The sequence below is a fragment of the Drosophila subpulchrella genome, chromosome X (genome assembly GCF_014743375.2).
Source record: "Drosophila subpulchrella strain 33 F10 #4 breed RU33 chromosome X, RU_Dsub_v1.1 Primary Assembly, whole genome shotgun sequence".
NCBI lineage: Eukaryota > Metazoa > Arthropoda > Insecta > Diptera > Drosophilidae > Drosophila > Drosophila subpulchrella.
Window position 1 is genome coordinate 11325327 of NC_050613.1, and position 13427 is coordinate 11338753.

A 13427-nucleotide genomic window follows, 5' to 3' on the forward strand; every position below is an offset into this window, starting at 1 on the left:
AATATCTATTTAATTATTTACTTTTTTTTTTATTTTTAAATATATGATTTTTTATAACATTTTTTTTCCAGATTTTTAATTAACCAAATATATTATCACCAACTTTTTTCTCTGTGCCTTAAGTGAAAGTGCTGAAAATTATTGGTTGAACACAAGTAGACAACTTGGAATCCTTATTGAAAATCAATGACGTCATGTGGCGCATTTCTCTGCCAAAACTTTTTGGCAAGGCAAATGATAAAGGTTTCAAGTGGATTTACAGCACACTAATATATGTATGCACTTTACTTAAAAATTGCAACAAGTTTCTCAAGCCTTTTCCCCTGAAAACCCATTTGAATTTCCCCCCGTCCTAAAAAGTGTGTGCCACAATAATATCTAATGCACAATGTTAGTGTGCGTCTGTGTTTATTACTCTGTCAATTGTTTGTGTATTTTGCATGTGCAATATTCCACAATTTTCACACTTATTTTTGAGTATTATCGAAAAAGTTTTCCCATCATCGAAGCGCAAAAGGCAATTGGCCAAAACAGGCACGTTCTAGCCACCCTTTTCCCCCATTTTCCAAACATTTTCCACACACGTTTTACGTGTCCAATTGTGAATGCGAATATTCATTAGGAAACTCTATATGTTTGCATCTGTGCAAAAGTTTATTGGCAATTTTTGGCCATTTTGTGAAGCGTTTTGCAAGCGCTGAAACGTGCCAGCATATATAGTTATTATATGATGATATGTGGAAATGTTTTTAAAGGATTTCGCTAGAACAAAGTTAATAGTTTTTGAATACTGTTTTTAGTGTTGTAAAGGGGTAAATTATATATATTTGAAGAGCTTTTAATCGCTGAGTTACATATGTTATATTTGATTTATTTAATTTACTTTACTAACATTTAAGCATATCTTATGCATCAAATAGCCTTTCCTTACTTTTTTCAAGCCATTAACTTATTTACATTTTACTCCCTGAATATGTTATCTTCTTTGCTGTTTACTTACTTTATTATTATTAATTATTCCATCGATACTCCGTTCCTAGAAGCCGAAGTAGAGTTATTCAAATTGGCTCTAGAGATTTTTGGATTTGAATAATCAGTTCTGGTGGCCCACCCCCCCTATTTCCCACCCCACGCCCACCTGCCATCCGCCCAATCACTCAGCCAACTGTTCATTTTACAGCTTCCCCTTTTTTTTTGTTGGCCGCCTGGAGTCGGTTTAACGCTTAAATTAGCCCAAAAAACACTAAGGATCAGAAGATATAGCCCAACCCACCACCGAACTACCTATGGAAATATTTTAGACATTTTCCCCGGCGTTCTTGACAGCCGCAAACTGAGGATAAAAACGGTAGAGAAATTACCAGGAAAAAAATATTCATTTCGCTTTTCCTTTTTTTATGCCGTTTTTCTGATCAAATTTTTCGCTGCTGCTTCTTCGTTTGTTAATTTATAAAAAACGCTTGAGGCTTCTTGATGGCGAGGGGGAGGGGGTTTCGGGATGTGGGGTGTGGGGTGCAAGGTGAGGCCAAGTGTCGCCTGGTGGGCGGAGAAAAGTGGGTGGGGATGGCGGAAAGTGGGTGGTGGGGGGCGGCGAAGGTGCGAGGTACGATTTTCGGTGGTGGAACGAGAAAAACTTCAAACGAGATAAATACAATTTCCATTAGGCCTCGCGGAAAATCCCCTCGAAGCACATTCATACTTTTCCCTATCCACATATATGCACAGCAGAAAATAATACATTTTTGGAATATAACTATGCACTTTACACTATTATACATTTTGTCTAAGAGGTGATTTTTTTAAAGATGGAAAACTGGTCGGGTAAAATATTACTTTATGCATTTTTCATTGCATTCTAAAGTAGCTTTTATTGACTATGATTACAATTTTTTTATATTATTGGTATTTTTCATTATATTTGTTTTTTTCATTATATTTTTTTTTTTCATTATATATGATAAATATTTTATATTTAAGATGAGGAATTAAACATTTGCCTATTTCATAGCAATACATTTTTTAGCAAACTGCTTAATGTTCGGTATTTTTATACATACATACTTTTCTCCCAGTGCATATATGCAGAACTTAAACATTGTCAGTTATTTCTTGGCCCACTCCACTTGAGGTTTTTTCCTATTGATTTTAGGGCTTTTTCACAGTTTTTTCCAGGGCATTTTCCCCCAATTTCTGTTTTCAAGAAACCCCTGTAGCCACAACCCCCCGTTTTGTGGGCCTTCTTCGGTCTGTTTTACGTTAATTTTTTAATTGTAAATATTGCCTAGGGTCGAATTTTTCATCTGGGCCCGCAGTTGTCCCTGTACTTTTTCGCCTTCCAACCCAAAAATATATATATGTATTTAACAGAAAAAATTCCCTTCAATCTGCCCAAAGGTTCATAATTTTTCACCCCCTCGACCCTCGATGTTTACATAATTTGTACGTTACAACGCGCACACGAAACTCACTTTTTGGGCCACTTTCGCCCGAATTTTTAAATAGATTTCTGCGGTGGGAAATGTGCGCAGTTGTTGTTGATAATAAGTACGAGGTAGGCGTGGCATGTTCAATTATTTGCTCTGGCCAACGGGCAACAAAATACTAGGCACCAAATAACCATTGTACGATTTTTCTCGATTATTTTTATGTTGATAGGCATTTTTATTGCCCGCCAGCTAATTGCAAACTATTGGCGAAAACACACACAGAGCGTCTTACGATGCCAATAAAGTAGGGTTATGGAGCCCCTATGCCATCTTTGTGGGTTCGGGTATTAGAAATTATGACAGCCCAGGGCAATTTGCGCCTTCCCCGTAAATCCCGGAATTTATATAGAGACCAAAAGACGAAAGGGAGTTTGTTTGGAAGTGTATTTTTGTTAGTTTCTTTTCCAAATAGATGGCCATAAAGTTTACTATATAATATTGCCGGACAAGGACGAATAGAGCGACTGGGTGGTTGGTTCTTGCGGTGGTGCAGCTGGGCGGTTCACGTCCGTATATTCCCAATCTTTAGTTGGCCGCAGAGAATGCCATCTCCTCCTAATGGGTCATCTCCAGCCTTCAAACGATCGTCTGGTATAAATGAATATTCTATATAGAAGATATATTACGAACATGGATATTTCCCAACTCACCACTGCCAATTCCGAATCCATCGATCAAAGATTGAGAATTCATAGTCGTCTCCAGCTGCATGGCACTGCAGAATCCAGATCAAGTCTTCGTTGAGAACTCTTCCATTCTCACACGATATCGGGGTTACGGCGAATTTGGGTACAGAAAATTTTTAACTTCAGATTTTTCGTATGCCTTTGTTCTCCAAGTCTGTTTATGTATGTATGTATGTTTTGCGCATCTGGGAAATTCATATGACCGGCCTGCTTGAGTGTTCATAGTTTGTCGTTAGCTAGGGATTAAATATTGATTTTTAAAATATTGAAAATGCACAACAGTTAGTAATACTTACTTCAGTGTAGTTGTTTGCTTTCATGGCACCCAATAGTTTATTTGCATTTAACACCGTGTAATTCAAGTGTACGTCAAGTGTTCGTCAAGTGTGAATTCAATATATTTAAACGTATTCAACATATATATATTATATATATTTGTGTGTACGAATGCAGCATCAGGCGGCCGAGATCAGGTTGGACACCCTCCGTAAACATTTCTCTTTAACACTTTATGCTTAAGCCTAATAAGAACTCATAACAAAACAAGTAACGAAACAAATATCAAAATATATTTTTTAAAAAAGATGTTCACCGAAAATAGACCGAAAATATTTGTAGTTTTTTTTTTGGAATTTTGTACTTGTTACCTCGACAAGATGTGTTGGTTGACTGAATATATTGGGGGCTCGACGAGCTTAGGTACTTTTTTCGAATGACATTTAAAAGCATGGATAGTTTGATCAAAAGTATTTGCCTAAATTCAAAACCTTACACTTAGAATATGTACATAGTATGTATTTCATTAATAATAAAATAAGTATTAAAATCTTTTATTTATAACTTATATAAAATAATATGTATAAAAGATATAAGGACTAGTTATGGTAGGTTTATTTAAGTTTTTAAATAAATGTATATTTACTATAATTATTTAAGAGAAATCTTGGGTTTATGTAAAAACTAGTTGTGGCATTATTCAGTTAACTTATATAAAATAATATAATGTATAAAATATAAAAAGACTATTTCTTTAAACTTATATAAAATAATATTTATAAAATATTTAAAAACTAGTTGTGGTATTATTAAATAAACGTATATTAAATATTATATATGAAATATATATTGCGTGGAGTATTCATAGGTTTTAAGGTATATTGTGGCTGCCTTGAGATCTGATAATTTCCAGATATTGGTTGTGTGCTTGGCTCACTGTTTTCCAGCCCCTTTTGTTTTCCCTTTTGGGGTGGCGGTGGGCGTGGCGGGACACACATGTGAAGGTCACGACCCAAAAAGTGGGAGGAGAGGGAGTCGCCAAAGGCCAAGAAAGAAGAAGGCAAGGAGGAAAGTCGCTTTTTGGCTAATGAAAAAGAAATAAAAGTGTCGAGTGCATTATTGCCAAAGGCACACACATACCCACAGAAATACATATGCCCACACAAACACAGGCACATATCATTTTCCTTGGTAATTGTTGAAACATTTTTAGTACTAGTCTGCGTGCTACGTGTCTGTGTCCTTTTCGCCACCCCAGCCCCGATTTCCCAGCCCCCTTTCTGGCACTCCACCCCCCTAATTTCGACCGCCGGCTATTATTTTGCACTTACTATAACATGCACATAAATATTTTTCCTTCGGCCCCCCATTTTCCGACCCACGTGTGCGAGTGTGTGTGTGTGGCTATTTTATTGATACTAACACAGAAAGCCCACGCATCCTCGTAAAAGGACATGTGAGCACGGACTTTTCCTTTTCTCCGGCTCGTTTTTATTGTCGCCTTGGCGAATCTCTGTCAAAAAGCAATAATCATCAATTCTGATTCCTTTTCTTTTTTTTTGCTGCTTTTCGGCAAGGACATTGTCGTCTGTTGGTGGCTCGATTTGATATCAAATTGATTATTATTTATGTCGGACGGGGACCAATTGCCTCTGCCCCTCGTTCTTGGCTAATTGGCGAGAGATTCCATCTAGAAATTAGACCTATTTATGCGTTTTTCTAAGCTCAAGAGTAAATAGTACTATAATAATAAGTTAATGATATACAAATATTATTGCTATTACATTATTACTAACATCATTTATGCAAATGCCATAGTTATTTAAATATTTTTATTAATATATATATATATATTATATTAATATTTTAATATAATGATATTATATATATTATTATTTATATAATTGTCACAGATTTCAAAATTATTTAAATATTTTTATTAAAAATTTCCTTAGCATGGAGTAATCTAATAATATAATTACTTTATATATTATATATTATATTATATATTTTATATTACCCCTACAACTTATGCATATTTAATAGTAGCTGAAATATGTATACTTCATATTTCCCCAGTATGCCCTACTAGAATCAACTTCCCCTTTTTCGATAAATATTTTCAAATTTGTCCATCAACTTAGCCTTGGAGCTCGAATTGTCAAGGGCCCCAGAGCTCGAACGGCATAAGGTCAGTTATAGAGAGACGGAGCTACAGAACATACCTATATTTCCAACCTAAAACCAAATACTTTATTTTGGCTACATTTTCACGAAAATATAGTGCTTGTATATTTTGATATTGTGAAGTCGAACTGCGTAAAAAGATGGGAATGCCTGCCTCAGTTTTATACTCGGGTTCTCGTGAAGGAAATTTCGGTAAGTTTTACTCCAGTTACAAGTTATTCAACCGGTTTTATTTTTCGTCTTTGAATTCTTTGGTCGGCAACCAAGTACGTGGGTCTAAATTACTTAATTTTAATTTCCCGTAGGCGCTCCTTAATCAGCAACTATTAATGCTGCACTTTGCTTATTTACGAGCTCCAAATGACTTCCATTGAGTGTCGTCCGTTTTTTTTTTTGCGTGGGCAGCTACTGTTCCTCGTCCTCGGTTTCTTTTTTCCGTGGCCTTTCGTACTTTTTGTCCTCCCCTCGCTCCTCAATTGGCATCTTGTGCTTTTGGGTTATTTATTGCGATACTCAAGGCCCGCGATGAGTCAGCGAGGGGAGATGGTAAGGTTAGGCGGACTTATTTATTAAAAAAGGAATTGTATTTCAATTGTATTTTATTTACAAACGTCAAGCTTCTCAAAGCCTACTTGTAAATAAAATAACTAAATATTGTTTAATTCTTTTTTTACTTAACAAAGTACTTGCTAACCAAAAGCTCTCCGCGCTAAATAGTCTTTAATTTAAAAATAAATTATAATATGCTATTAATATTTGTGGCCCTCCACAACTCTTATTTAGCTCTTAATTAATTTTCAAAGTTTCTCAAAGCCAACTTGTGAATAAAATGACACGTATTTCTTATTTATATAACACTAACAGCTTTTTAAAAAGTTCTATAGTTTTTAAACTAAAGGTTAATTATAATATGTTAACTTCTACCATAAATATCCCCTTACCATATATTGTAAGCCCTCCCCAACCCTTTGTCCTTGTACTTTTAGTCGCTCGTTGCTTATTTTGCCCACAGTTTGTCACACTTAATTAAAGAAAATTTTAAGCACTTTAGATGTCAATTTGTGCCCACTTCTCGCAGTGCCCAATACGTTGACAGTTGCCAGTTTAGACCCCCTTTTCACCAGCTTTTCCCCCCATTTTCAATTGCGTCAAAAGGGGCAAAAATAAAAGTATACGAAAAAAGAAGAAACGGTTTAATTAAGTTGAAACCCTTTCGTGCGTGCCGGGGCCAGTTGGCAGTGCCATCCGAGAAGGAGAATCCCGGACCGAACCGAACCCACTTCCAGACCCCCGAGATTCCGATCCAAGTGGCTCAAGTGGCCAAGTCACCAAGAGTCGACTTGAGTCGAGTCGGCCCAACTCGGGGCGTGTTAATTTCCAAGGTGTTTGCTATTCCAAGCTGTTTCCGTTCTAATATAAAAAATCAGCGTAATTAAAAATCAAATGATTTTTTCCTTGGTCCTCAAAAGTCGTCCCCCCATCTTTACCATCCGACGACAGCGAAATATCTTCATTAATTTTGCTCTTTTGCTGTGGGACAGCGGGAAATCCTTCGCCTCTATCCTTTCCAATTCATTCAATGCTGCACAATTTTTAACTCATTAATTGGTGTGGGCAACCCTTTTTTTTCTACCCTTTGGGCTTCACCCTTGCTTTTGGTGAAAAATCTAGACGAAAATGTCCTGAAAACGGAGCCAAGTGATTTATTTGTTTAATCCCTTTCATTTTCGACCGATTTCTTTTTATTTATTTTCTTGCCCAGCCACTTGAAATGTTGCTGATTAGAGAAAAGAACAGAAGACACCAACTGAAGTGGAAGGGGAATTGGGATTCATTTCTTGGCATTTATTAAAAGTCTGCATTAAGATGGGATGGTATTCGAAGAAGTTTAACATAGAGAATATACTCCTCGTTGAGCAAATAATTAATATGCCCACTTAATTCCCTATCTAAAGTCCCAATACTCTTCCACGAACACCGCTTAATTGATTCGTTATCGATTCGCTTTGACCCTCTTCATGGCCCATCAATATGGCTAAGAGTGAAGAAAGAGGGAAGAGGGGCCCAGAGCGGTGGATCGACAGACATTGAGCGACCAATGCGACTGGCAACTTGTTTAGCTGATTTTAATCCGCATTCGATACGGTAACAATTTTTACTTCATCACTCTCCCGGCAACCGAATGGCCATCTCTTCATCGGCCGCAACTGAATCTCGTGGCTTCCACACCAATCAAGGAACCTCGGGGGGCGGGACGAGCGGGACGAGACGAGCTTTTGACATTCGCATAACTTCCGATTTAATCCCAGCGCGTGAACGTCGTCGTCGTAGTCGTCGATCCCCATGTCCCAATCGCTTGAGCGGTTCCAGCATCAGTAGTAGACCGAGAGAAATATATAGTCTTAAAGATTTCTAATGGAATAACCTAAGCAACAGTTATATTATTATTACCTAAGTATTATACATAGCAGGATTAGGTATAAGGAGCCTTCAGCTTATTCAAATTGATTTCAAACAAGTTAAATTCATAACTTAACCCTAATTATGTTTAATCAAACATACTTTGAAAATAATTGTTAAGAATATAATTTTCCACTTCATTATAATCAATAACATAAAAAGGCCCCACGTTGGGCGCCACAAAATTATTCAGCCATTGCCCGATGTTGATTAGTTGCATTTTTAACAAATTATATCTTAGTTCAGGACTAATACCAATTAGTTTTTCTCAGTGCACCACAACTTCTCGGTTCGCATCGCCTCTTGCTCCATCTGCTGAGTTATGCGCTTCTGTGCGTTGTCGTATTTTGTAAGCTTTTACGCGCCGGCTACCAAGAGCCCAACTAAACCGAACCAATCCGATCCCATAGGAGCAGAACCATCCCCCCTCCGCCTTCATTCCTTTCCGATCTGATACGATACGATCCCCGATCCTCGATTCCCTGAGACATAGCAGCATCGTTGAAGCGATAAAAGATCAATTTAGTTGCGCCACAGTCGCCGCTGATTTAAATCCGATCATTGCGCGACGATTTGATGCGAACTGAAACATGCACAAGGAATTTGCAATTATCGAACTTCAAAGGCCCTCTTGCCATACAACCCGTTTTTTTTAATCGTTTTTGTGCTGATCATCTTACAAATTTGATCGCGGCTTGGGAATCACTGGGCTGATGATTAGGTGTGAGGTGATATTAGAGATCAGTTAATTGGCAGACCAGTAGTACTAGATATTCAGCATTTTTAAATAATTTAAAATCGGCTTCGTGATAAAGACTGAAGTACTTTGCTTTGGGGGGTTAAGCTCACAGCTCGAAAAATCAAATAGCAAAGAACTACAAATTACATGCCGAAATGCACTTCAATACAAAGCACTTGGGTAAACACCAGCAGACAGACAGCGGGGGGGATGGGAAAAGGGGGCTGGGCACACCTGTGGGCCACTCTGAATTTTCCTGCTTTCCCCCCAACTTTTCCCGCTTTTCCCGCTACTTCCACATTGTCGATGTAAACCTTAAGGTATTTTGCGATAATTGCACATTGCTGTTGTTGCTCCCGCCGTCGTTGCCTTTGCTCCTTTTCGTCCTTGCCAAAAAGAGTTTGCAAGGGTAGTCCAGCCCCCAACTCCCACTTTCACCCACTTCCGCCCACTTTTCGTATGTCTGTGCCCAAGATAAACAAAAGACAACTGTTCCATGTGTTTGTGCGTGAATCGTCTGGCACATGTCTTCGCTTTCCCCACTACTTTCCAGCTATTAATAAAGCGAAACTTCGAGCCTGGGGTTTCCATATCAACTTGTTTGCCGTAGCCGGTGACGACTGTACTTACTACTTAATTAATTCAAATCTTGCTAATTGCATTTTATTTGCTTTCGCTGCGCAGATTTCAAGTTTTTAATTGCAAATCTCTTTTTCCCCATTGAGAACACACGCGCGCACATCCTATATAAACACATGATAACTTTCCTATATTGACATACCCTACCTGTGTTTTTCTTCTCAACGACTTAAATATATATATACTTTGAGCTGATCTTGTTCTATACTTTGCAGAGGGTGGAATTGGATTTATGAACAAGATCGTGTTGAAGGTCCATCAGCTCATTGATGCAGTGTTTAATCGTACCGAGATCCATTACGATACCGGTTTGGTGGCCGGACTGGTCAGCATTGCCGTTGTCATTGGCGCATGCGTAATACATGTGATCATGAAACGTCAGAAGTATCAGGTGAGTTAAGAAATCGATTCTTCTTAGCCCTTGGCTTAAGGTACTCTTTATAGAGCATCGTTATCGGTGCGCCCCTCGAGGAAGGCGATCAAGTTGACCCGAACCTCACCTGTGATGAGACCACAGAGGAAGAGGAAGCCGAGGACAGTGGGGAGGCCGATGAGGAGGGTGAGGCCGATACCCTGATGAACGAGGAATATTTGGAAGAGTCGATGTCGGATGACGTCACCGATGGCTCCGAGGAGCTGGAATCCAATGTCCAGCAAGACACACTCCAGACTGCAGAGGTGCCACCGCTCGAAATCGCCGAGCTCGATTTGGATGAGGTCGTGGAGGTTGCAGCCGTTGTCCCGGAGCCGAGAACCAAGAGCCCTCCCAAGAAGAAGTCGGGCATCAAGCCCGTTGCCACCATGTATAGCAAGGAGGAGAGCTATAAGGTGATCCCGGCCAGGGAGGCTGGCCCCATGGAGCCGCTCAACAAGCTGATGACTCCCCGCACCCTGGCTGCCATGCACCGCACCTCGGTTGCCGTTCAGTGCCCGGCTCCTCCGGTTCCGCCCCCGAAGCCCGAGGATCGTCCCGGCTCTGCGAGGCGTGGACGAAACTAAGCCGTGCATCCCTCTTGATGGCGTTACGTTTTCTTTTTGGTTTTAGTTACTTATATTTTTTAAATTTCTACACTTATACCACACGTCGTTCACCAGACACATGATGGGTCTTTATTGAGTCCTAGCCAAGAAATTCCGTCAACTCTTAAACTATGCACACGCTTTTCGAGATGGCTCGCCAGTTTTAGGGTCTTCTCGACACAAACACCTACATATGTTAGACGAGCTATCAAACCAAAATTGTGACCGTCGAGTATTCGAAAGTAAAGGGGCCTTCCAAATTGCCAGACTATTAAATGTTTCGATCAAAAATGCAGTTACTATTGTATTTTTTATTTATATGGGGGATACAGACACACATGGTTAAATCCAGGCCTGAAATGGCATATCATTGGTTAAACTTATATGAATAGAGCCTATCTTTAAGTGGGAATACAGAGCTATACAATCTAAAATTGTGTTGGTGATAGACGTATTTTCTAAGCTCTGTTATTTCATTGCCCAAAATAGGTTTGTCATGGGCTTAACTTGTATGAAATGGAGCCTAGAACCTATAGCCTGAAACCGAGTGCTATCCAAGGACACGTTCCTGCCATCATCATGTTCAATGGCCGCTCAATAGACTCTCCTCGTATCCGCTGTTGTAATTTGCTGGCCCTGCCAGCTGTCGCTGCGGTTGGCCGCCTAATGGTCGTCAAAGGGGCGGAATATGGGGCCGAAGGACCCCCATTTCAGTACCCCCCCTTCGGTAGAGCCATGGCCGCAGTCATATGGTGCTGACACCCCTGCGAAGAGAGAGAGATACATCCCAATGGCCCGGGCGCCTTTGGATTTCATTAAACGCAAATTTATGCCTTTACTTGAATGTCAAATATTGCAAATGTCAAACGATGAGGCGGCCAGTGGAAGAGCATGGGGATATGGGATAAGACACTGGAAAAAATTCTATAAGAGTGTTAGCGAAATAATTTAAAAATTTGAAAAGTTAAAGACTTAACAGTGGTGGAATAGCTCGATCTACAACCCTTTATAAATTGAATTATTGTATTATGTTTCTAAATCATCATTCCAAATCAACAAATTTTGTTATTAGTATTTAAGAAAAAAAAGATTTTTTATTTATAGTACATTTATTTGTATAAAATACGCATTTGGATAAAGACTATCAAGAAATTGAAAATATCTTCCATCTTTACTTATATCTTGTAAAGGATACTATAAAATATGCAACAATATGTTCCATCTTCACTAAACACTTGTAAGGAAAATAAATATTAGGAGTATGATTGTTAAAGTTATAATATATTTTAAATTATCTACCATCTATATGAAGTACGTCATTTTTTTTATATAGTTGTAGATGGTCTAGTTTTCTAGCAGTGCACGGCATGGTATGGCATTGAGTCCCGTTAGACAATAGTGTCCTTCCTTGGGGGTAAAGTAGGAGGTGGCCCATCGACGAACCCTGTCTCTGTTGGTTTTTATGCGTTGTTCGTTTTGTAATTAAGCGACGCACTTGGTTGGATTTGGGTTGGAAATGGGAATGGGTATGTTATAGGGATTGGGGAATGGGATGTGGATTCGGAATTGGAATGGCAGAGCGGGATGTGCTTTAAATGGAATGGGTATGTGAATAGATATTTAAGTTTCGGTCTGGCAACTGATGGACTTGCGGAAGGTCCTGTCTCGAAAATCGTCATGAATATATTTGTCCTGCTGCTGCTGCTGCTGTTTCTACTGCCGGTCATCCGCCGTGTCCTTTTTGCCGATGCATTGACCCAACATCCAACCATCTAGATTTGCGGTCAAAGTTGGCGTTTGACATTTATGCCGGATGTCAAGTCGTCCCAAGGAGCAGAAGGTCCTGCTCGATCTGGGTCCATTGTCATCATCATCAGCAGTGTCCATTTTGTGCTTGTTATTGTCACTTGCCTTGGCCTTAACTCTTCTTTGTCCACTTTTTTGTCTCCGGTTTACCCCCAAAAACAAACTACACAGCTATCAATACCAGAATGATATACATTGGGTGTTGGGGGACATGGAGTGTTAACCTTTTCCGGGTCCAAGTTATTGTTTGTCCCGTTATAGTTTCTATTCAATCGGGTCGTATATAGGGTCGGGTCACTTGGTTTGGCTGGCAAATGCACCCCGGAGGGCGTTTTCATTTTCATTGCCATGGCCATTGCCACTGCCATTTTCCATTTCCATTCGCATTTCGGATATTTGTGTATTTGACATTTGGCTCAAGTGTTGCTGACTTTTCGGTTAGTTCTTTCTTTGGGCCCACTCCATTGTGGGCTTTGTTTGCCTGTTTTCGTTGTGCTCTTAATTAAAGTTTGGTCAACTGTTTAATGCTCAATGGATCGGTCAGCCTTGGGTCATAATGAGAGTTTGAACATTGGTTTGGGGGCCATATTCCAAAGGGAATCTTAACAAAGAACAATAGTTGTGTTCGCAATTCAATTTAATCAGGCAGGTCTTGCAGATACCCATATTAATGAAATGTAATTCCGAAAACAAGACAACAAATCGTTTGATCTTTTTGGTAATTAAAAATATGTTAGAAAATAAATGTTTATTTGTGGTTTACCTGACTGATGTAAGTATAATTTATAATATTATTTTAAGAATAGTTGTTCGTATATCTTGGCTTGCCTGCCCTTCAGACACTCCTGGGAGACCCTCTGCATTTTTTTTGTCCACCTCCACTTTTTTGCAGAACCTTTTTACGATGCTTGGCCCCAAAAGAGCATCACGTAGCGAATCACTTAACTTGATTCCATGACCACCCCCCATTTTGCCATTTTGCCGCCTGATGAGGCTGATGGCACAATGGGGAATCCCCGCACAACAAAAGAATACGAGCGACTGAAAATAATTTGCAGTTATTTGAGGCAAGCACGCAAATGCGTTCGAATCAATTGTCCGATTGCGCCGATTGTTCAGATTGCTCAG

At 39.3% G+C, this 13427-nt stretch overlaps 1 protein-coding gene and 1 long non-coding RNA gene across 2 annotated transcripts; one reads left to right on the forward strand and one right to left on the reverse strand.

The window, feature by feature from the left end:
* Positions 1-2901: 2901 nt before the first annotated feature.
* LOC119557413 lies at positions 2902-3829 on the reverse strand. Its single transcript, XR_005220073.1, has 3 exons — positions 3469-3829; positions 3137-3408; positions 2902-3074 (listed from the first exon to the last, which is right to left on the reverse strand). It is a non-coding gene; the product is annotated as an uncharacterized LOC119557413 (long non-coding RNA).
* A 1814-nt stretch (positions 3830-5643) lies between these two features.
* On the forward strand, positions 5644-10788 carry LOC119557050. Its single transcript, XM_037869596.1, has 3 exons — positions 5644-5827; positions 9689-9864; positions 9918-10788. The coding sequence occupies exons 1-3, from the start codon at positions 5776-5778 to the stop codon at positions 10470-10472; spliced, it is 783 nt and encodes a 260-aa protein (XP_037725524.1). The 5' UTR covers positions 5644-5775; the 3' UTR covers positions 10473-10788.
* Positions 10789-13427: the final 2639 nt, after the last annotated feature.